General features: G+C 40.9%; 2 protein-coding genes and 1 long non-coding RNA gene across 3 annotated transcripts in view; 1 reads left to right on the top strand and 2 right to left on the bottom strand.

The window, feature by feature from the left end:
- Positions 1-23,614, top strand: part of LOC145458561 (nondiscriminating glutamyl-tRNA synthetase EARS2, mitochondrial-like) — a 205,182-nt gene that overhangs the window by 152,931 nt on the left and 28,637 nt on the right. The window lies entirely within an intron of this gene.
- Positions 2,730-4,546, bottom strand: LOC145458950 (uncharacterized). The gene is made up of 2 exons (XR_013921238.1): positions 3,437-4,546; positions 2,730-2,938 (listed from the first exon to the last, which is right to left on the bottom strand). It is a non-coding gene; the product is annotated as an uncharacterized LOC145458950 (long non-coding RNA).
- On the bottom strand, positions 20,164-23,309 carry LOC145458902 (U3 small nucleolar RNA-associated protein 4 homolog). Its single transcript, XM_080337410.1, has one exon. The coding sequence runs from the start codon at positions 22,529-22,531 to the stop codon at positions 20,408-20,410; it is 2,124 nt and encodes a 707-aa protein (XP_080193536.1). The 5' UTR covers positions 22,532-23,309; the 3' UTR covers positions 20,164-20,407.

Here is a 23,614-nt window from a genome sequence, read left to right as displayed (position 1 = left end):
TAAATGCCTTTGTTTAAAACATGTTTTAAACAAAGTGTTTTAAACAACCATATTGTATTTAGGGTTACCATATTTTGGGAATCTGAAAAGAGAACGCTGTCGAGAAAATGTCAGACTTCTCGCTAAACTCCCGAAATACCCGTGCGAGAACCGTTACTTCGGTACTGATTTGCTATATCTCAGTCGAATTTTCACATACATTTAACCTACATTTTCAAAAAAGAGGACAAATTCTCAAAAAAAGAGCTGGACATTTGGGCGTCCTCCGAGGGGACTTTCAACAAAGTCAAAAAAGTGGGACAAATCTTCTTAAAATAGGACGTATGGCAACCCTATTTAAACGCAACCCAACCTCACATACTCTTCACGCCCCGAGTCTAGCCTTCTCATAAGACGCGAAAAGAACAATATTTATACCGAGAGCAATTGACAGCGAGTATGAACTAATGAATCTCATTCTTTTCATATGGAGCAGTACTAATGACGTATTCGCCGAGACAGGTCAATACCGAGATCAGTGGCGTAGCAGCCACTTGGCGGTTCTGGCTCTGCGCCAGGGGCGGCAAAATGAGGCTGCACAGTTAGAGAGAGAGACAGACAGAGAAATATGTTATTCTTTTTTCGCCTGCACCATCGAGATGCTTTGACGACGGAGATGCGATACGGACTTTATAGTAAGGTGATCTAGTCTGCACTGCACCCCCGTTTTTTTCTCCTCCGTGATTGCTGAGCGCCTAGCGGGATAACCACGGATACCAGTTTTCGAGTATTCGGTCGGACCCGGCCGGGGATCGACCCCACGTTCTCGATCAAGAAGCCGGACGCATCACCATTACACTCTCTCGCTCGGCACAGTGTACAGTGTACACAGCTGGCTAAAAGAAGCGTAGTTGGTAGTCCTATAGCTGGCGTCTCGTGAGCTAAAATTTAATCAAACTGGTCTTCATCGAAAACTATAGTGTCGCGCTGTTTCCGAAAACACGAATTAATATGTTAATATGGCGATGGAACCACTCCGAAATAGCCATCAAGGCCGATTGTTCGGAGAGTTCGCAGAAAAAGGAGAATGCTTGGCGAACAATCAGAAGATACTGGCCTCAGTGTTGTTGAAGAAGTTAGACGATGCATGTTTCAAGCTTTGGACAGATTTACAAATATACTTGAAGCTGAAGCTAGGTTTACTGGCATACACCACTTAAATGATATGTTTGGATTTTTGAATTCCCACGCGCTGCTGCAAAGCGAAAGTCTCAATTTATTCACCAACGCTTTTGGAAGCAGTTATGACGACGAGGTGGACTTTTTGGAGTTACCTGCGAAAATTGTCATGTCTTATACCTTCGAATTAGGGATCATATAAATCAGAAGATTGCTAGCTTTTCGTACAAACCAATATGAGGCCTCTAGGACGAACACAAATTAAGATATGATCATATGAAGTTGTTCAACTTGAGATATTAAAAGGGTTTAGAGCAGAGGTCTCAAACTCAAATGTGCTCGCGGACCATTTCCCAGTGTTTGTTGACGCCGCGGGCCGCAGCACCAATCTTAGCGATATTCAATGTATAATTTCAAAGTAGTCCTTATTTGAAGGGACCTTGCAGACAGGCATTCCACAAACATCGTGGCAATGTAATTTACTATTGCATTATTCACTCTTGACACGAAAAAATAACACATTTTCAAATATTTCAATAAAATTGATTTTGTGCCGCGCATAATTTTTTTAATTAATGAGGTATAGACATCATTCGAGAGCATGCCTCATGACATCGTAAAACTGTCGGGTTATAATATTGCAGCTAGTGGACATTTAACAGCCACAATTCTACGTAAAATATTTTAAAATCTACTGAAGATTGATCTGATATCAGAGCATTTGAGCGGTGTAGCCTAATCCTAGTTTTGATACAGTCGTGATAAGTATCGGCTGTTGTTACTGTCATTGCCAAAGTCAAACTAAATCAGCGTTAGATTTTGCCTTCGAATAATATTGGAATATATCAATAACCAATAACAACTTGAATATAATCATTATTGAGCCATAGTAATAGCATTGCTTCTTAACCTTTTTAGCGATCGTACCCCTTGTGCCTCCGATAAGATTTCTCGGCGCCCCTGTCCATTTACACCACAGTTTCTGATGGTACCGATATTAAAATCAGAAAGCCCATACTCATGAAATCGCGCGTAGCGCGGGGACTATTTTCCAGTTGAATCATTTGGCCAAGACAATATTCCCCAGCATATGGGCCTAATTCCACAATACATCTCGTACACCCTGATGTGGTGCTCCGTACCCCGATGCAGTCTACGGACCCTGATTAAGAACCCCTGGAATTGAAATGTCCAATCGGCGAAGAATTCATTGATGTTGCACACTGTAAAAAATAAAAACCTCGATTTACCGCGAAATGTTTGGAAGCACGGTAGCCAGACATTTCGTGGTAATATAACATTACCGTTAGTCAACGTAAATTTAACTTACATTCGTCTGGTAATCTGACTTTACACACCAGACTGTAATGTTACAGTCCCCCGCGGTATATCCAATCTACATGTTCTCCTGTACATTTACGACCGAGACTGTAATTTTACCGCCTACCTACCTACATGCTGTCCGTGTAAATCTGGACTACATACCAGCTTGTAAATTCTCGTACATCCATACCTATCGCAAAGCAACGCGATGCTAAAATATCGGAAAAGTTTCTTCACACTCCCAAAACGACATTGGTACAGACTGTATATTCATTCATGATTCACGATGAAATGGTTATCGATGGAAAAGTATTGCTGCTGGAGGTCTAATTCTTCTTTAGGAGACACGCAGTAACACGAGTGGTCTCAAGAGAAGGGGAATTAATTCCACCACCGGCCAAACTTCCAGTTGTTTCTTTTTCTCGTCCTCATTCCTTCTGTGTAACATGCAGTTCCACTGAAAAGAATTCATGCATAAGTCGCTATATTAAGCAAAGTTGCTAACCTAGACATGACATTAAAAAGACTAAGACAAATGGGCTAACAAAAATATAACATGTTTCGAAGTACCGGTACTGGTACATTGTGTGATGACGGCTCCGCATTTTACATGATATAGCAGAGATTCAAGACATACTTTATCTAATGTATTGAAGCAAAAGGTTCCTCATTTGAGGTGGCGTTTGTGCCGAACAAATCCAGCAGTGAATGAAAACATATCTATGGTATGGCCCGAAAATGACAGTAAGAAACCAACAGTTTCAACTCCTCCGCGGCGGAGTATGTGGTGGAACAGGTCACTATATAAGTCGACTAATATCCCAAAATAGAACAGAAAATGCGGCGAATGAAATATTTCAATCATGAAATCAAAGTCATCCCGGTGGTGTGCACAGTCGTAGATATTCACGGTAACAAATGCTATGTAGTACTGTACCTTTTACGATGCGTATACCCCATTCAGCATTCCTAGCAATCTTCAACGATCGTGTCCACTTTCTTCAAGCACAACAAGCTTCGCGTCACCCTTTGCTCAAATCTCAATGGTTGCCAGTAAACTCGCCCCAAAGTAAATTCGGCCCATCGAATTCGGCCCTCGGTCACTTCGGCTGTCGGTGAATTCGGCCCTCGGTAAATTCGGCCAGGGCCAGAGTAACAACAACAGTTACAATACCATTATCTAACCTGAACCCTAACCCTAATCCTAACCTAACCTAACCCTAACCTAACCCTAATCCTAACCGTAATCCTAACCTAACCCTAATCCTAGCCCTAACCTTAATCCTAACCCTAACGCTAATCCTAACCCTAAACCTAACCCCTAACCTCCAAATCACTTGATAATATTATAATTATGTAATATACTACACATTATTAGTTAGTAGTTATTAGTAGGTTTAGGGTTAGGATTAGCGTTAGGGTTAGGATTAGCGTTAGGGTTAGGATTAGGATTAGGGTTAGGATTAGGTTAGGATTAGGGTTAGGTTAGGTTTAGGATTAGGCTAGAATTAGGGTTAGGATTAATGTTAGGGTTCAGGTTAGATAATATTATAATTATGTATTATAATACACATTATTAGTTCGTAATAAAATTTCACACAATGTTCTCCGAGGGCCGAATATACCGATTGAATTCGGCTGACGGTAAATTCGGCCCCGTAAACATCGGCATATATATATACATATATATATTTATACGCATACCCTGTTCTCCAAATCACTTGATAATAATATAATTATGAAATTAATTCACATTAATAGTTGGTAATACATTTTTATAAAAAATTCTCCGAGGGCAGAATTGACCGAGTAACCAGTGAATTGACCGGTGAATTCGGCCGTCGGTAAATTCGGTCCCCGTGAATATCCGCGCTATCTCCCGTGATTACGCGATCTACGCATACCCTGACATCCAAATCACTTAATAATAGTATAATTATGTAATTAATTCATGTTAACGGTTGGTAATACGTTTTAATACAATATTCTCGGTGGGCCGAATTTACTGATGTAATGGCCGAATTTGCCTGGGCCGAATTTACTTTGGGGCGAGTTTACTGGCAACCATCTCAATAACGGCCACTGGCCAGACGACACTCAGGCGATTTCGAAATAAGTGATATATTCATCCGCTCACATATGCCACCAATAATATTTACTGGCCACGTTATAATGTTTGATCTAGGTCGTGTTTTCCATGGTTGCCAGTAAACTCGCCCCAAAGTAAATTCGGCCCAGGCAAATTCGGCCATTACATCAGTAAATTCGGCCCACCTAGAATATTGTATTAAGATGTATTACCAACCGTTAACATGAATTAATTACATAATTATACTATTATTAAGTGATTTGGATGTCAGGGTATGCGTAGATCGCGTAATCACGGGAGATAGCGCGGATATTCACGGGGACCGAATTTACCGACGGCCGAATTCACCGGTCAATTCACTGGTTACTTGGTCAATTCTGCCCTCGGAGAATTTTTTATAAAAATGTATTACCAACTATTAATGTGAATTAATTTCATAATTATATTATTATCAAGTGATTTGGGGAACAGGGTATGCGTATAAATATATATATGTATATATATATGCCGATGTTTACGGGGCCGAATTTACCGACAGCCGAATTCAATCGGTATATTCGGCCCTCGGAGAACATTGTGTGAAATTGTATTACGAACTAATAATATGTATTATATTACATAATTATAATATTATCTAACCTGAACCCTAACACTAATCCTAACCCTAATTCTAACCTAACCCTAACCCTAATCCTAACCTAACCCTAATCCTAACCTAACCCTGATCCTAACCTGACCTAACCCAAACGCTAATCCTAACCCTAAACCTAATAACTAATAATGTGTATTATATTACATAATTATAATATTATCAAGTGATTTGGAGGTTAGGGGTTACGTTTAGGGTTAGGATTAGCGTTAGGGTTAGGATTATGTTAGGGTTAGGATTAGGGTTAGGTTAGGTTTAGGGTTAGGTTAGGATTAGGGTTAGGTTAGGATTAGGGTTAGGATTAGGGTTAGGTTAAGAGTAGGGTTAGGTTAGGATTAGGGTTAGGTTAGGATTAGAGTTAGGTTAGGATTAGGGTTAGGGTTCAGGTCAGGTAATGGTATTGTAACTGTTATTGTTACTCTGGCCCTGGCCGAATTTACCGAGGGCCGAATTTACCGACGGCCAAAGTGACCGAGGGCCGAATTCGACGGGCCGAATTTACTTTGGGGCGAGTTTACTGGCAACCGTTTTCCACACAGAAACATTTATTATTACATATAGTCCCTTTCTTTTTCATCTAATCTCGTATAAATTGATATTTATTCCAAGTGTTGTTCACTACTTACTGTACTTACTTAACGAGACGCTGCTTGTGATGTCACAGTTGTGCGTTGGTTGTTTACAACGAATCTGAGAAACCCAGTAACGCGTAACGGTAACCTAATGTAACCCATTACTGGTCGCCTTGTCCGCCATTAACAAATGATCAAATGAGCATGCGGTGCTGATATTTCTAGTTTCCCAAACAATATTATACATCCTAAACTGATTTTCTAACTTATCAGTTCTATCCGTGACGACGAATGTAACCGGCGACACCGGCCGTATAGCCATAGCCTTATAATATAATATAATGGCCATGGTGTAAAACCACATTAGCTACGATTGCCAGTTGTTTCTTGTACCCTACTATATACTGTACTGCAGTGGCGGCTCGTCCTATAGGGCAACTGGGGCATTGCCCCACCTAAAATTCTGTTCAATAACAATTCTTTACCATTTATAGACGCACAACAATCTATATATACCGAAATCACAGCGAAAATCGTATTCTTCTTGTCCTTTCGCTTGTAAATGCCCATATATAGCGAAGTCTCTGCGAAAATCGAATCCTCTTCTGTGTTTTCGCTTTGCGAATGCCTAGCCGGGGCTTGCCCCGGTTGCGCTCATAACAAGCTTTGACTGTCTATTCTCTCAAAGCCGCGCACAATAAAGAAACGGTGATTTACTCTCTCCTATTCATAAAATTACCGAGCAACCGGGGCTCAATAGGTCTGTGCCCCTAAGGTGTGATGTAACAATCGTATCTATATCTGAACTCGGTTACCGTCATATGCGTTTAGTCGACCTTTGCTGGTATAGGTCGATTTTGATGGTGTTTCACACCATGAAAACTCTTGAAACTTGGTATGTCATGTCGTGATGGTGGTATTTAACATTGCCCCAAGTTTCAGGGTTTCTACTTAAAGTTTAGGGTAGTAAATCCGTTTCCGAAGTTGAGTGTGTGCTGATCCGTCATGTATCGCAAACAGATTTTACTCGAAAGCCGGTATTGGTATCCATTGATTTTGACGATGTTCAATACTGAGATCGGTTATGACATTTGGCACAGTAAGTCTTAATGTTAATATCGAACGCTGTACCAAGTTTTAAGTTTGTCACTGAACTATGTTAGTGGTAATTTCGTTTCCTAAGTCGAGTGAGAGCTGACTCGTCATTTATCGCTAACAGATTTTACGCAAAGCCGGTATTGGTCTCTATTGATTTTAACGATGCTCCTTACCTAGATCTGTCATGAGATTTTGCACGGTGTGTTTTGATTTTAGTATCGAACGCTGTGCCAAGTCTCAAGGTTGACACTCAATGATTAGGGCAGTAATTTCGTTATCAAGGTCGAATATGGTAGAGATGTGCTCAGATCTGACACTTTAGCCTACAACGCATTGCGGATTTCACGCAAAAGCCGGTGTATCTGTGGTAACGTTAACTGTGTTCCATACTGAGATAGGTGACGAGATGATGATATCATTCTCATTTGCATTCAAATATTTACTTTGATATTATATTCTCCAATGTCAATTTCACCGTGAAATTGTGGCCTTCAAGCCATTTGCTTACAACCCCCTGTCAAGCGCGATAGCTATTTCGTTTTCGATGTCGGCTAACAGCTGATCACTTGATCAGCCTATTCCTCAGTAAATTTTACGCAAAATTCGGTCTGTTTGCATTATTTTGACAGTGTACCATACCGAAAAGGGCCATGAGGCTACTTCTCGATGATGTCATGTAACAGTGTACGGCTTTCACCCACGTATATATTCGGTAATATATTTTCCAAAGGCGATTTCGCAGCAGACCTATAGACAGTAATAAAACCATATGTGTCGTGTTACAGTCTCCAGTTTCAAGGCCAAAATCTCCTATGCTGTACCGAGACCGAGTTTCCGAGACTGCTATTCTTGGTTCTTCAGAATGATGTTTTGGATTCAATATGACAGACCCAATGTATGAGATAACAATTGGGTATGTGTCCGAACTCGTTGACCTTTCCAATTAGGCTTACGCAATCTCTCGAGTTATAGTCATTTCCATTTCTGCAGATAATTAGTCAGGTCTAGTGCGAACATGAACCGCGTTGAATCTTTGTTCCGTACGCCGTTTACGCAGTTACCACACTTCAAGTCACAGCTCACCGGCAGACCTCTCGTGGCACATACGTTAAAATCACTGTTGTCGGGAAATTCATGTTACCGTAACATCATTAAGTTACTTGTTTACGTTGGAAAACGTCATTGTGACGTCATCTTGATAAAAAGTCGCTTGCGGCCCTTGCCCCACCACCCGATATTGTCACGAGCCGCCACTGCTGTACTGAAATTGGTACTAGGGCCACCAATTTCCGTATGACAGACCCCAGTTTCGCGAACGAGGTTGAATCAGGACAAATCACCACGAGAATGATATATCAGTAACATTCAGTTCCCCGTATACATTGGCTGCAGCGATTTTGAAGCTAATCAATTTTGCCAATAGCCTGGTAAACTGCAGTAACGAGTAACTGTCAGTAATTTTGCGAAGAAATTCTGGTAACTTGACTTCACAGCTAAATTAAGGTAATATTACATATCAAAATGTAAAATTACAAGCTACGTTCAGTAATTGGCTGCGACCGGTAATTCGTTGTAAAATTTACAGAGATTTCCCAGTAAATCTACCAGATTTTTTACAGTGCAGCTGTAGAGCGTATCTGCCTTACTCGCCAACGATAATAACATGAATAAAGAGAACAAACAACACCTAGCATATATTCAACTATACGTCACGGGGGTCACAGAATACCATTGGCTGCCATATTGACCTGATTAGATAGCTATACCCCACGCAACGCAAGCTACAACCTTTTGAAATATTACTATTCCCCATGACAGTTTCATAGATTGTTGCGACCGTAAGATTACCAACCAAGTCACCGTTCCGAGTCGCAAATCCTTCTCTGATTTTAACGTTTGACCCGACTCAACTCGAGTCATTTTAATTTAATCACCCAGTCAATCCGAAATCTAGTAACGAAAAGGTCTCATCAAACCAAATCACAAATTTCAGTCACGAATTATCAACGGGTCATGTCTTATCATTATAAACTAGAAATGATACGTAATAGCCAATCTTCCACAGCATGGTATCTTCTACAAGTATGATGTGATAGTGAAGTTTGTTGAGATTTCGGTTGTTTTATAGTAGTTTTAGCGTGAACTTTAAGTTATTAGATCTAAAAAATATATACGGCACTTGAATATATTGGTGAATACTTGAAATTCCAAAATGCCGTCGCGGGCCGCACAAAATGGTCTCGCGGGCCGCGTGTTTGAGACCTCTGGTTTAGAGGCTGGTGCGGAGCAGCGAAACCACGTTTGATCGTAGTGCAACAGCGTCGGATGTTTTACAGTGGTTAGTTAATGCAGAGCAACTTGATTCGACACCATATTTATGCTCGTGTCTGAAACTTATCAGAACATTGGTGTTTCAACTGCGAGTTGTGTGAGGAGCTTCTCAAAGCTCAAACTGATTAAGTCTTATTTACGTTCTACGATGAGTGATGATCGGCTATCAGCTCTATCCATTCTGTCTGTAGAAAGAGACTATACGTTCAAAAACTTGAATTTGAGGATATTATCGCTGATTTTGCTTTGAGGCGGCTATTGATTTTCTATTTGCACAATATACATTCGTTCGCTATTTCTTGTCTATATTATTTTTGGCCTTATTAACGTTGAGACCGTGACAAGATTGCTTGAACATGAATCTATGTCAAAATTTGCTGCGGTCTACTTAGGGGGGCGGCATTTTAAGCGAGAACCAGGGGCGGCAGCACATGCTGCTACGCCAGTGACCGAGATTGGACATTATTAGGCCTACCCGTGGATCTAGGACTCTAGTTCTAGATATCCCTGACATTACCGAATGGTCATCACATTACTCGTCGAGAGTAGGGCTGGTCGCAATGATTCGAGTACTCGAATCTGAATCGAGTAGGCCTATTAATTTTAATGATTCGAGTCGAGTAGTAAAAGGCGATTTTTTGAGCTCTGAAATTATACGCTCCTCGCCACTGAAAGTTAATTTATCAACGAGAATTGTAGTTTCGATACTAATTTTCACTGTTGAAGCCTTGAAACCTTGATCGGCCGTATCGTAGCATACGAAACATAAAGTACGGTACTGGAAATAACATATTTCCGAAGTCATATCCGACAACATTGTCACCTAGTGCAATGAAATCGGTAAGGTCGAGAATATACCAAAATATCTTTAATGTGATATAGATAGCCTAATTGGCATTATATTCTTTGTGGTCGTTTAAAAGGTACATATTTGAACATTGATATATTACATTCTGCTATGACGTCATAATGAGTGATACTCGATTACTGGACTCGACTCGAAGCATATTACGTGATTCAGAATCGAATCACTCGGGTGCTCGATTTTGCACAGCCCTATAGTCGAGAGTAATCTGCTTGTCCCAAATGTATTGATCCATCGCACTCCCATCAGTCGCATTTGAAACGGTTAAATTCGGATCACTCGCTCGCGATACGCGACGTGTATGCGACGAGCTGTAACGTCGAGTATTGTTTCTTCGCGCCATTGTTGCGCTAAAATGACGAAGGCATAGTTATTTTTCCGGTTATGAACAAAGACGAGCTATCAGACTTATGTGTCCGAAATGAAATAGATTATAGCGTCGGCGGACTCTTCCAAGCGAACTGAATCATGTCAAAATTTATCAGGATATAACAGATTCCCGCCTTGGACATTATATATAGTTCTTGAAACTTGGTTACGGTATGATATATCGAGCTGATGTCGATGAAATCTCCTGCTTCGCTGTAATTATAGTGTAACACAAGGGTCGGCAACCTACGGCCCGCGGGCCGGATCCGGCCCGCCAAGCGAAATCGTCCGGCCCGCGACGAAATGATTAGTTACCACAAGAATACGGCCCGCCGTTTCGTAATGAGTTCCAATCTGCAGTGCAGCACTGCTTCGAAAAATGTCAAAATTTATAATGTTTTCTTCCACTTACGGATGATGATTCCGGAACATGTAATTCACGAACCTACGGGGCTCGTTCACTTTCGGGCCAAACTCAGTACAGCGTTACGGAGAAAAAGGGTTTTTGGTCCGAAAGTGAACGAGCCCCGTCCGGGTTCGTCATATTCCGATTTTAGAATCAGGCTGCTGCGTGAGTCGCAGAATACCACTTTTTAAATGTTAATCACCTTAATAGCTCTCAGAGAAGCGCAGAGATACCTCAAATGTTACTGGCGGTACTGAACTTGAATATTGCTCTCAGAACCACATTCACCACAGCAGAATCCATCACCTCAAAGATCCCCCGTGTGCCCCCATCAAAGAGTTAACGGCACAATAACAAGCACAAAGAGTAGGCCTATCTATGCAATCCTAAAATATTAAATAAAATACCGCTAATTGTCTGTGTTTTGTATGATTTGATTTTCTCTTGTCACTTTGTTATGACTACCGGAGTACCGGTACAGCTGTTAGCGATCCTTTTTATTATTGCATTGTTACGGCATATTTTGCCAATTTGGTTTTCGTATGTCTATATTTCAGTAAGCTCTTCTTGTGTCGCTAACTCCTGACAAGGCGCACGCGAAAAGCCTTTGAGTCAATATGTTCCACTGTAATGAATGCAGACCCAAAAGCAATAGTAAAGATAGGCCTACCCCAATAAGCATTGCTTTGTCACGTATATTTCAAACACAAGAACAACGAAACATATAGCACTTCAACTACAAGAAGCTGTTCGGCATTCCAAGCAATATGCGTTCTTCTGAAGTTTTCTGTGTCTTGGGCAAACCCGTCGGTTGCAAGTGTCACTGGCAAAACGGGTACATGCTTTGTTACGTCGAGATGCTTGCACGAGTGTATGAACTGAGAAATGAAATATCAATTTTCCTTGAAAATACAAACATCGCCGACTCATAATCTTGTCATCGAAAATGGGTATCTAATCTTGCTTTCGTTGAACATTTAACGTCACATCTAAACAAATTGAATTTGCAACTTCAGGAGGAAACAACTAAATAAGCTCACTTTCCTATACTGGAGGAGAGTAAACCTAGTACCAGCACTATACATTTGTAACTGTGATATACCAAATTTAATTAATGAATTTCCATCCGCTTTTCCGACATTCGTTCTGTACAAAATAAATTCTGACTATACCCAGTACTCCGGTTAATGTGGGCGCCAATACCATTGCCAGAAAATTTCAAATGGGCCCATTTGAAATGCCATGCAGTTGAATTGAATGACAAATTTCATACAAAGAGCATATCGCTGATTGACTTTGACAAAGAGTACGTTCTTGAAATGGGTCTTCATCCCAGCTTGACCAACAATGCAAAAGAAATAGCATCGACTTTTGGTAGCACGTGCGCATGTGAACAATAGTTTTCAACAATGAAATTCACGAAGAGCAAGCTAAGATCACGTATCCCAACGCACATTCTGAATATGGCCTGATTCTAGCTTCATCTGACTTGTTGCCAGAAGTTGAAAATCTAACACAAAGCAAGCTGCGCCAAGTGTCACATTTATCCTGCGTTGTTGAAGTGTAAATACATGTGTTTTGCTCTTTTTGTGATTTGTATGATTGAGATTGCAGCATTGTAGGGTAATATACCGACGTGACTGTTAACTATAGTTTTAAGAAAAATTCCGGTCCGGCCCGCCAAAATGTTGTGCACCTGAAATTTGGCCCGCGACTAGCAAAAGGTTGCCGACCCCTGGTGTAACATAATACGCGCGTGTTGTCGTCTGGTTTTCAGTAATTAGCGGTACACACCAGGAAGTTATACGTAGCCTACGAGAGTGGCGGGCCTATGTCTTTTTTTAATATAACAGGGTTATGCATAATTGTAGCATATGTATGTGTTACACATTTGCTATTTCACCTAGTTAGAGTTTATATATGTTTTTTTCAGCTATAGGCTACTACAGGGTTGTAACCAAGTCACATGGTTCCGAGTCACGAGTCAATCTGACTTTTGTGGTTTTGACTCGAGTCGAGTCGAGTCATTTTCAATTCATCACCGACTCGAGTCCGAGTCCAAGTCACCGTTTTAAGGGTCAAGTCCGAGTCATAGTGTTATGACTCGAGTCGAGTCCAAGTCACAGTATTGAAGTCATGTTCAACTTATGTTTTCAATCCTGCTTGGGTGATATCGAATTCCTTGCTTGCCAAACATGCTTATTTTGTCCCTAACATAGTCTTGGCACAAGTTTATTTAGTTAGAGTTAGGCAGATAACAGACAGCTCCTGGCCTCATATACCGATGCTACAGATAGACGAGACAGGCCGCCAATACGATAACGTTACTAATCTTAGAACTATAAATCAAATATCTGTCTTGTCAGTCTGATATATCACAAATAAAAGCATTCAGTTTTTATTACGAGCACATCGACGACCGCTCACAAATAGCTTATAGAGAATTAACGAATTCACGTCTACATACTATCTGATAGAGGACCTACGAATTCACGTCTAGCTAGATGCAAGCTGGTAATGAATCAACAGATAAACGCTTATGTAGAGGTACAGTTTTGCTTTCACATCATATCAGGTGGTTGACCAGAAAAAAGGTCAACTTTTCTGCTCAGCTGCCGAAATAGTCGCCGGATCGTTACTTTAGTGCTGATTTACTGTTTTCTAATTTGCCCTACATTTACCAAAAAATTCTCAAAAATGAGGACAGAATCTCAAAAAAGAGGCTACTTCTTAAAATTGTTAGAATATCTAAAAGAACTTAAATTTGGCTTAATTCCAACCAGTAGAAAGCAATGCTAAGAGAAAATATTTTGGATTAATTACAAATAGAGACTTTCGAAATATACCGGCTACCTCATGATATTTTTAGATTGTGTAAAAATATGATTCATAGAAAATTTGGCTCAATTCCAACTAGAAGAAGCGAAGTTATTAGAATGGAATATTTTGGATATGAAAAAATAGTCGACTTACTGCTAGTATGTAATTATATTATATGAAATCATTCCTCACTAAAAATACTCCATGTATTTTCAAATCCAAAATTTTCTCCTCTCATTTCATTGATTGCACTTTTTCAAATTAGGCCAGATTCAGTGTTCTTTTTATGCAACGTAGCAATTTTATCAAGTAGCCACCCAGTAGAATAAAAAAGAAGGTATTTTTGATCGGCCCTATTGTACAAATATCACACAACATTAGCCATTCATTATTATCACGTGCACAATGCACATACCTAACAAAACGTCAAACGGACGGAGGGTATTGTGTGTTTTCACAGACAGCAGATCAAATCAATGAGTTACACTTGAAAAATGCTAAAGTGGAAAGGAGATTCTCATATATGTTGAGGCGGCATGGCCTTAGAATAATCCACATCCACTGGATACACGTTCCTCTGGTGCATTAGATGCAGGAATTGAAAAGTAATTTTGAACCACACTGAAGAGCATTAGATACTCATCCCTTCTGGTCGGCCAAAAATGCAAATAATCATCGCCTTCAAATCTACACACGAGCTTATCAGTCTCTTCCAAGTAGGCTACTTGACCATCTGAGTCATTTCTTTGGCTCTAATTGAACTTCGATTGTTTGCTTGTATAATTGAAAAGTCTTGAGTACTTTGATTGCGGAGGATCTATTACCTCTTCATCACTGGATTATTTTGTACAATGCATTGCTCTTTGCTACTATATGTACCATTGTCTTTTGTTTTTACGGCGGCGCATATCTGATATCAGACGAGTGCAACGAAAGCAGTGGTGATAAATAGCGATGTCGACAGAATTCGTCACATGCGTTGATCTAACCATTGTGATTCGCAACTTTCTTCATCTTCAAGTCACATAAAATAAGCCGAGTCAATGACTTGAGTCGAGTCATGCGTAATGACTCGAGTACAAGTCGAGTCAATCCAAATATTGACTCGAGTCGAGTCATTTTCCCATTTCAAGAAAATGACTCGAGTCAAGTCGAGTCACAAAAAAATCGTGACTCGAGTCTGACTCGAGTCATGACTCGAGTCATTACAACCCTGGGCTACTAGCGTTGTTGGGGTATCAAATGTATTGACGGAAGTATACCATTTATAGTGTAGTTGACTCTGTCACCTTGAATTGGACTTCGGAGGTGAATGATCACAAGATATCTGCAATAGCGATCGAAGTTTGTGATGAAGTTAAATGTAGGCAATTTTGCTGAAGCAATGCATGCGTATGGCGTGAGAGATGCCAAGGTTCCTGGATTCTGGAATTTCCACGTATACTACCTCCTACGGTCATCGTCATTTCAACAGAAAAGTTAAGCGAAATGTAATTAGAAAAGGACTGAAGTTTTGGAGGAAACACGAAACTGATATTTTGGCGAGGTTTGACCGAGATTGACTCGCGATCAGATAATGTCGAGTCAATCAGTAATATTGATTCCGCAGGTCCGGGCGATACCGAGCAGGTGGATTTCAAATGTAGGCCTACACCCGACAGCGAAACTTGTGTCGCGCTGGTCGATATTGCGGTTGGATCACCAATGAAAACAGTGGGGACCGACGAAAATGCTGCTGGTATGAGCATACCGGATAGTTGTTCGCAGCTATCGCATGATAAGAGCTCTGATCACAACATCTCGTCAGATCGTGAGGGATGTGCAAGTGCATCTACTACGGAAGTGAATTCTCCCGGTGATTCATCTTCTTCCGAGCATCACTCTCGACCACGTGAAAGTGATGAAGCTAGCACATGTTTGAATATTACCCGCTCTGTTAGTACTCTAACTGCTAATCGAAGAGGCTCGCCGCTCAAGTTGAACATTCATGGGTTGGAAATTCCTTCTGAGCTACAGCCTAATCTAGATCGAGCCCCGACTGATCCGTTTCGAAAGAGGTCAAAGGTGCATCGATCTGGCACATTTTCACCAGTCCAGACCAATGATATTATACCATTATGTATATATATCATTGGTCTGGACTGGTGAAAATGTGCCAGATCGATGCACCTTTGAAATATCTCAGGACGACTGGAAATCTATTTCCGATTCCGTGGTCGGACGGACCATAACGCTGAATACTTGGACCGATATTATGCGGGCTGGGTTGAAGGGGTCAAATCCTCATTGTAGCTACGCTTTTAAACGACACAATTTCAATGGATTTCTCTACAAGCATGTCATGGTCTGCTACGGCATATGCACGGTCAAATCATGCCTCGGCAAAGTTAAAATTATATGCCATCGGGGGGGGGGAAGCGAGTGGCGCAGTTGGTTAAGCGCCAGCGTCACGACACCAATGGTTGTGGTTCGAATCCCGATTCGGACCAACTTCTATGTGTCGGAGGTTTCTCTGGGCTCCTCATCGCCGACCTCACTGCAGTTGCAGTGTATTGAAAAGCCCAGACTGAAAGTGAGCCGTGCTACAAGTCGGCAGCAAAGACCACGAAGGGGACGCATGGGTGCGAGAGAGACTGACATCTGAATGAGCGAAAGAGTGAAGAAGTCGTCCCCAAGATTACCAAAGACGAAGATATATGAACATTACAAAAATTACTGTCGTGGTGCACATAGCCTGGAAAAGGCGAGAAGCACCACTGTAAAATGCCAATAATAATAATAATAATAATATGCCATCGGGCAGAGTCGCGAAAATTTCAAGCTTTATTTACTGGGAAGATCAAACATGTTAGTAAGTTCACGAGGGTCTCCCGAAATCGAAGATTAGAATTCAAAATGCCGTCATAATTCGTCACCCCCAAAGCGTCCCGAGAAGATTGTGCTTGCATGATCGAATAAAATTGACGTTCCTAATGCCGACCGATCAATGGAAAGCTCGGAAGTCGGGACCATGGTAAAAGTATCAGGATGGTGTGAATGTGAACGCGAGGTTCGCGTCGGCGTTCTGCGTGTGAACCTCCAAAATGTAGAGGTTCACGTTCACAAATGAACGCTGGTAGGTTCTGCACTGTGAACCTTTTTCATATATTACAATTTTCACTTCATTACAACATCTTTGGCGGAAATTTATTGCATTTCAACTGCGGGCCACTATATGCATGGCGCTCGCAGCATATAAAAGATCAACTCTAAACGAGCATGCACCATGACAACCACAAAAATTTTACTTGCTTTGTTTATAGTTTGGTCGAATATTTAGTGACTCTCTGCTGGGAGCTTGAACCGCAATCACACAACATCAAGAGTGAAATACACTAGATGTAGCTAGTCAGCGAATGATGCTTATTCATTATATTCAACAAGGGCTGGGCATAATGATTCGAGTACTCGAATCTGAATCGAGTATTAATTGTGATGATTCGAGCCGAGTAATAAAAGACGATTTTTTCGAGTACTGGAATTATACGCTCCTCGCCACCGGAAGTTAATTTATCAACGAGAATTATAGTTTCGACAGCAATTTTCACTGTTGAAGCCTTGAAACCTTGATTGGCCGTATATCGTAGCAGACGAAACATATAATACAAAGCTACAAAGTTGCTGGAACGAACAGATTTCCGAAATCAGGATCGTTCCGCAACATTGTCACCAAGTGCAATAAAATCGGTGTTGTCGAAAAAATAATAAAATATCTTTAATGTGATGGATAACAGGCAATATATTCTTCGTGGTGGCATAAAGGTACACATTTAAACTGTCACAAATCACGGTCTGTTATGACGCCATAGTGAGTGATACTCGATTACTCGACTCGACTCGAAGCATGTTACGTGATTCAGAATCGAATCACTCAGGTACTCGATTTTGCCCAGCCCTATATTCAACCAATCAATGAACTCGATATCGTTTTCTGATGAAAAAAATTTAGCAGGCGTACGGGGTCAATCTTGATTTCATATGTTTATTGTATCAAAATAACAAATCCTTGCGTGGCTGTATAACTGGGGTAATATCGGTAACAAGTATAGAAAGTAGAAACCAGTTTTAAACTCTGCTCAATATCAGCGTAGCAATACTCAGACGTCGAATACATTGTCTGGTCTGGTACGCAGGGTTGTAAAGACTCGAGTCATGAATCGACTCGAGTCACGATTTTCTGATGACTCGCCTTGACTCGAGTCATTTTTGCAAAATGCGGAAATGACTCGACTCGACTTGAGTCAATCTGTCTATTGACTCGACTTGGACTCGAGTCATTGCGCATGACTCGAACCAAGTCATTGACTCGAGACTCAGACGACCAAGACCGACATTTCATTGTAATTCTGAAGCCAACACACTATTGGGATTTCATCTGTTGGTACTGGTACTTGAAAATGCGACCAGAAACTGCTAAAAGTGAGGAAAATTGATATATTATAAATGCGAACCATTCGATATCACCAGACAGAGTTATAAAGAGTGGGTTTACCAAGAATTTAACTGGAAACTGAGCAGTCAACACAATGACTTGGACTCGAGTCATAATTCCATGACTCGGACTCGACCCTTTGCTCGCTGACTTGGACTCGGACTTGACTCGGTGGTGAATTGAAATGACTCGACTTGACTCGAGTCACAACTATAAAAGTGAGATTGACTTGTGACTCGGAGCCCTGCTGGACCGTTAAGGCGTCAGCTTATTATGTTCCCTTGCAAGTCCTCGTCGAAAATGTTGGCAATTAACGCGACGGAAGTTATTGATTTTATGGGATTATTATATCATTTGATTGCCCCAGTTGATTCATTTGACGTTTAAAACGCCAATATGTACTTCAGCATTGTGTCATTATGTGGCCCGAGTCGTCGCTATAGGTATCTTGTACAAAGTACATTAAGTCGACACGAATTCACGAAAACATTTCCTGCGGCCTTTGAAATATCAAGGCCGGCCATGGTCTATATCTCATATGGCGACATATTGGATAGGGATGGTGTGAACTTGAGGTTCACGTTCGCGTTCTGTGTGTGAACCTCGGAAATTTAGAGGTTCGCGTTCACAACAGAACCTTGGTAGGTTCTGCACTGTGAACCTTTTTCATGTATTACAATTATAATATTATAACATCTTTGGTTCAAATTTATTGCATTTCAACTGCGGGCCACTCTATGCATGGCGCTGGCAGCATTAAAAATCAACACTAAACGAGCATGCACCTTGACAATCTCAAAAGTTTTACTTGCTTTGTTACAAAAGTTTGCTCGAAATATCCAGCTTTCCGTTTGTGAATATTTAGTGACTCTCTGCTGTGAACTTGACCCGCGATCACAAAACATCACGAGCGAAATACGTAGTCAGCGAATGATGCTTATTCAACCCATCAATAAGATTGATATCGTTGTCTGATGTAAAAAATCGAGAAGGCGTACGGGGTCAATCATGACTCAATATCTTTACTACATCATTAAAACCAAATCCGTGCGATTGAGGGGTTGACTACTGCTGTATAACTTATTAATGGGGTGATATCGGTAGCAAGTATAGAAACCCATTATACACTCTGCTCAATATCAATGTAGCAATACCCAGACGCCAAATATATTGTCCGGTCTGGCCTAGACCGTAAGGGGTAAGTGTATATTCCCTGATAAGTCCTTGTCGAAATTGTTGGCAAAGCGACGGAAGATATTGATTTTATGAGAGTATTATATACTTTGATTGCCTCAGTTGATACATTTAGCGACATTTAAAACGCATCAGCATTGTTGCATTGTGTGACCCGAGTCGTCGCTAGGTATCCTGTACAACTGTACATTAATATAGGCTATCACTTCATTGAAAGATAGGGTTGGAATTACCAATATGATGTCACGTGACGTCATCAGGTTCACGTTCGCGTTCACACAGAACCTTTCAAAAAGGTTCACGTTCACACAAACCTGAACCTTTCAGAGGTTCACACCATCCCTAATATTGGATCCATGCTTTACTGAAGAACCCGAATATTTTCGGCGGACATTCGCCGGGGCTGTCTTCAGCAAGTAATAGAGAATTGGAAAGAACATTGTATATCAACAATCGTATCACAAAACATGTCCTGAATGTATTTAAAAAGCCTCCATACGTTACCATCAGTCAATGCTGGATTATCCGGCAAATTGCTGAAAATTTTAATAAACGAATGCACGTTCGATCAATTGTTGACGTATTCTAGGCATTATGTAAGAAATATTCAACGGTTTGCCGACTTTGTTTACCCACCGCCGTAGTCAGTTTCAATCAATAATTTTGATATTCAATGCGCAGCGTCGCGCCTCCTACTTCTGAAATGACATGTTTAGATGACATTTTATCATGAACATATAACACGCTTACTTTGAACGCCTCATAACATCAGTATACAAGTTTTATCTCCAGTCAATCGCAAAGAAGAATCATGACACTCAAAATGTATTAATGTATTAGTGTGCCTATTACTTCAGATATGTCCAACATTAACAGTCTCCAATGCAACACAACAAAACAATGTGAATTTGATGTCCCAATGCTAACAGCGGAAGTGACTTCTGGTCCTGACCTTTGCTATGAGCTTCACCAATGCATGGCTTGCCTATTTCCATACTATCTTCTGCATTCTCAACACAAACATAATGACAATGCAGTTTAATATTCATCACAAAGGAATACTTATCTAGCAAACTTCTTCAAGTACAAAGCCTCTGGCAGTTGGCTGGAAATATCTTCCCACTGCCTCTCAACAGAGATAATGGAAGAATCATTTCGAAAAAATTCAAACAATAAGTTATGTCGAAACGCAGAATATTTTTTGACACTGTGAACTGGAGACTTCCTCTTTCGGTCTTTGCCGTGGGACGATTCTGCTGTGCGAAACACATCCGTGGAATACGGCATGAAATAAACTTCTTCATGAGATATGAAGACGACTTTCTGCAATTCCGCATTCGCGAAAGAAATCCGTGTGATGGGGGAAGTTTTCCAGCTATGCAGCGCTTTAGCCTTAGCTGAAAACTGTCCAGAATAAAGAGCTAAATTAAATCCGGCTTTCACGGCCTGTTTGCACCACTCGGTGTATGATTCCTTCTCCACGTTATACTCAATAACGGAGTGATCATGGTAGGCTACGAATAAGCAATTGGAAGAAGGCTTGAACGCAAATGCAGTAGGATAACAAGTGTTATTTGGAAGAGTACATTTCAAGTCGGGTTCGTCCAGTGAATAAACCTTGATTCTATCCGTCAGGTCCAATGTGGCAGTGTATGAGCTATTACAAGTGATTTTAACAGCTGGGTTGGGAGGTCCTTCTGGTTTAATCACATGCTTCAAATGTACACGACCGGAGCTATGTAGATTCAGGACATAGATAAAACTGCTCTGTGCCGAAACGACAACATGCTTCGAGCCAGGGCAGAAAGAGACAGCAATCAGCGAATTCACCCACGGAGTAGGAATCTTGGTAATGGCAATGTCCTCAGACTCCTCATCTTTGCAGTTCAACCACAGCAGCTTGAAGGTGCTGCACGTTCCGTACGCAACCCATTTGCCATTGATTGAAATTGCTGAACATGAAATATCGTCATGATTACGGGACTGCAACTTAATCTGACAAATCTTTACCGGCGGTTCATCAAGTGGAACTCTGTCACCATCGACAATAGTGCCCGGAGTATTTCCTGTAGCGCCTAGTCTCCATATATCCAAATATCTCGGGTATTGCAACAGCACAAGTTCAGCATCCGAGGCGAAATGACACCTGTTATCGTGTGGGAAAGGCGCTATGCTTTTCGTCTTCACACGCCTTAAATTAGTTGTGTCTTGAACAAAAATTCTTGTATCAACACCACCAGAAGTTAGATATTTGCCTACAATCGTCAACGCACGGACATCATGACTGTGGTCGTGTCTCGTGATACCTTTCACCCAGGTCACTTCAGGATCGGGAGACGGTTCCATACCTAATGGTGTGGGTGTGTCAGAGGTTTTCTCAGCAGTGCGATTCAGAGAGACCAATCTTGGATCGATACCAGCTGCATATACAGTAGATTCGTCTTGCGAAACACACAACGCCAACACGCCACTTTTGTGAATACGGAACGATTGGGACTGTGTTTCATTTTTCATATCCCAAAAACAAATGTTTCCCTTAGAATCACCACTGATCACAGTACTATCGCTAAGCATTTTAACTCGCCATATCAAGTTTTCTTTCATGCCCTCGTCTAATCGGATTCTGTGGACGGAGTGGCCTTTTTCGCAATGCCAAATTCTTATCACATTTATAGAGCCGGAGGCAATGTATTTATTGTTGGGATGAAAGGAACAACATAATATTCTTTCCTCTTGTCCTAACATGTTTTTTTCGAATTCCAGTCTTTCCCCAGAACATCCAAATAGCTTCAAACTTCCATCTTCACATCCAGTAGCTAGCTTTCCAATTCCATTTGCCACAGCCAAACACCAGACAGCACCACCATAGCTTTCTTCGAAATATAATCTCGATCCACTCGTCAAGCTATACTCGCATATCACCCCTTCCAATTGGGCAGAAAAGAGTCTTCCATTATAAAAACACAAATCTTGCAAATGTATATCTGAAGATCCTGGAATTTTGAGGTAACAATGGAATCCGCCTTCTGTGTGCCGATAAACTTCGATAGATCCGTTCTCTCTGCCCACAGCTAAGAGCCCTATGCACTTTTCTGACGCTTTTGGGAACTCATACGCGGCCATGCACTGTATGGCCGCAGGCGTGAATTCGAAAAGTTCGCATTTATGAACATCATAATCACCCATCTGCGTTGGTTCTGAAATAATGAAAAGTTGATTGAGACTTGAGACTAATACGTTTCTAATTGTCAGCCTAGTATTAGCTCATTGCTGAATTCAACTACTGCTTCACTTCAGAATCTAATGCATACGACGAGTACAATACACATTCGTCCTCACCGCCAAATTTACCTTATAAAGTTAGCGTGCCATTATTGCGAAAAAAACATACAATCGACCGGGTCGGTGGAATAGGGAATAGCTTCCTCCAGTATTATGACGTTAAAGTCTTACAAATGTTTACGGCATATGTTATAGAATACATGCAATGATGCATGAGATTGACGGACAGACATTGTTTGTTTCCAGAGATGTTTCATGCCTATTATTCGTTTCCTGCCTATTTCAGATAAATGTATATAGGCTACTATTTGTGATGTGCATGCTTCTCTTCACAATTTCTTCAATATTTCGTGTAATCCAGGTATACATTATTGAATTGAGTGACGGACTGAAGTAAAGTCATCTTAATGACTATTGGAATCACTGATAAGCCGTGTATCTTAGCCACGAGGCGACAATCGTTGACAAGGAGAGCGCAACAATTGCATAGTACAGATACAACTCGGCTCTGGTGACTCTGTCATCTTATACAGCCTCCTGTCTATATCCTTGATTATCTGCGTTATTGTACTGTTTATCATATTTACGTTATGATTTGGACGGTTAAGAAATATACATTCTCTCTTGCGATGTAAACACAAGGCAAAGGATTATAACAGTAACTTAGGCTGAAACAAGATAGCCTGACATTCTGATAAATCAACAGTACGAAGTTTTTGTTTAGCGTTATTCTGAAGTTCTATCCCAAATGCACGTGCATCACTGCTGCTTAGTTCTGTCAGCCGGGCTTCATGGGATTTCCTAAGCGGAAAATATACATAATAATCACCAGATTATATTTTTATCTGAGCAAGACACACAGAATGCACAATGTGACCTACTATTCAATGAATACATCGAGTTCAGTTCAGCTTTCAGTTTAGTACTATTAATAATTTTATCAGATGGATACACTCCACAAGATTGCGATGTTATGAAAAGATAGGA

This window comes from Botryllus schlosseri, chromosome 16 (assembly GCF_051294905.1).
Source record: "Botryllus schlosseri isolate E-star chromosome 16, Bs_hap1, whole genome shotgun sequence".
In the NCBI taxonomy this organism is placed as follows: Eukaryota; Metazoa; Chordata; class Ascidiacea; order Stolidobranchia; family Styelidae; genus Botryllus; species Botryllus schlosseri.
The sequence above is the reverse complement of the archived record's forward strand: the minus strand, read 5'-3'. Positions and strand labels throughout refer to the sequence as shown.

What these genes read in the sequence shown, in the direction of transcription:
- LOC145458902 (XM_080337410.1), bottom strand. Translation starts at nt 22,531, where the DNA reads ATGGGTGATTATGATGTTCATAAATGCGAACTTTTCGAATTCACGCCT.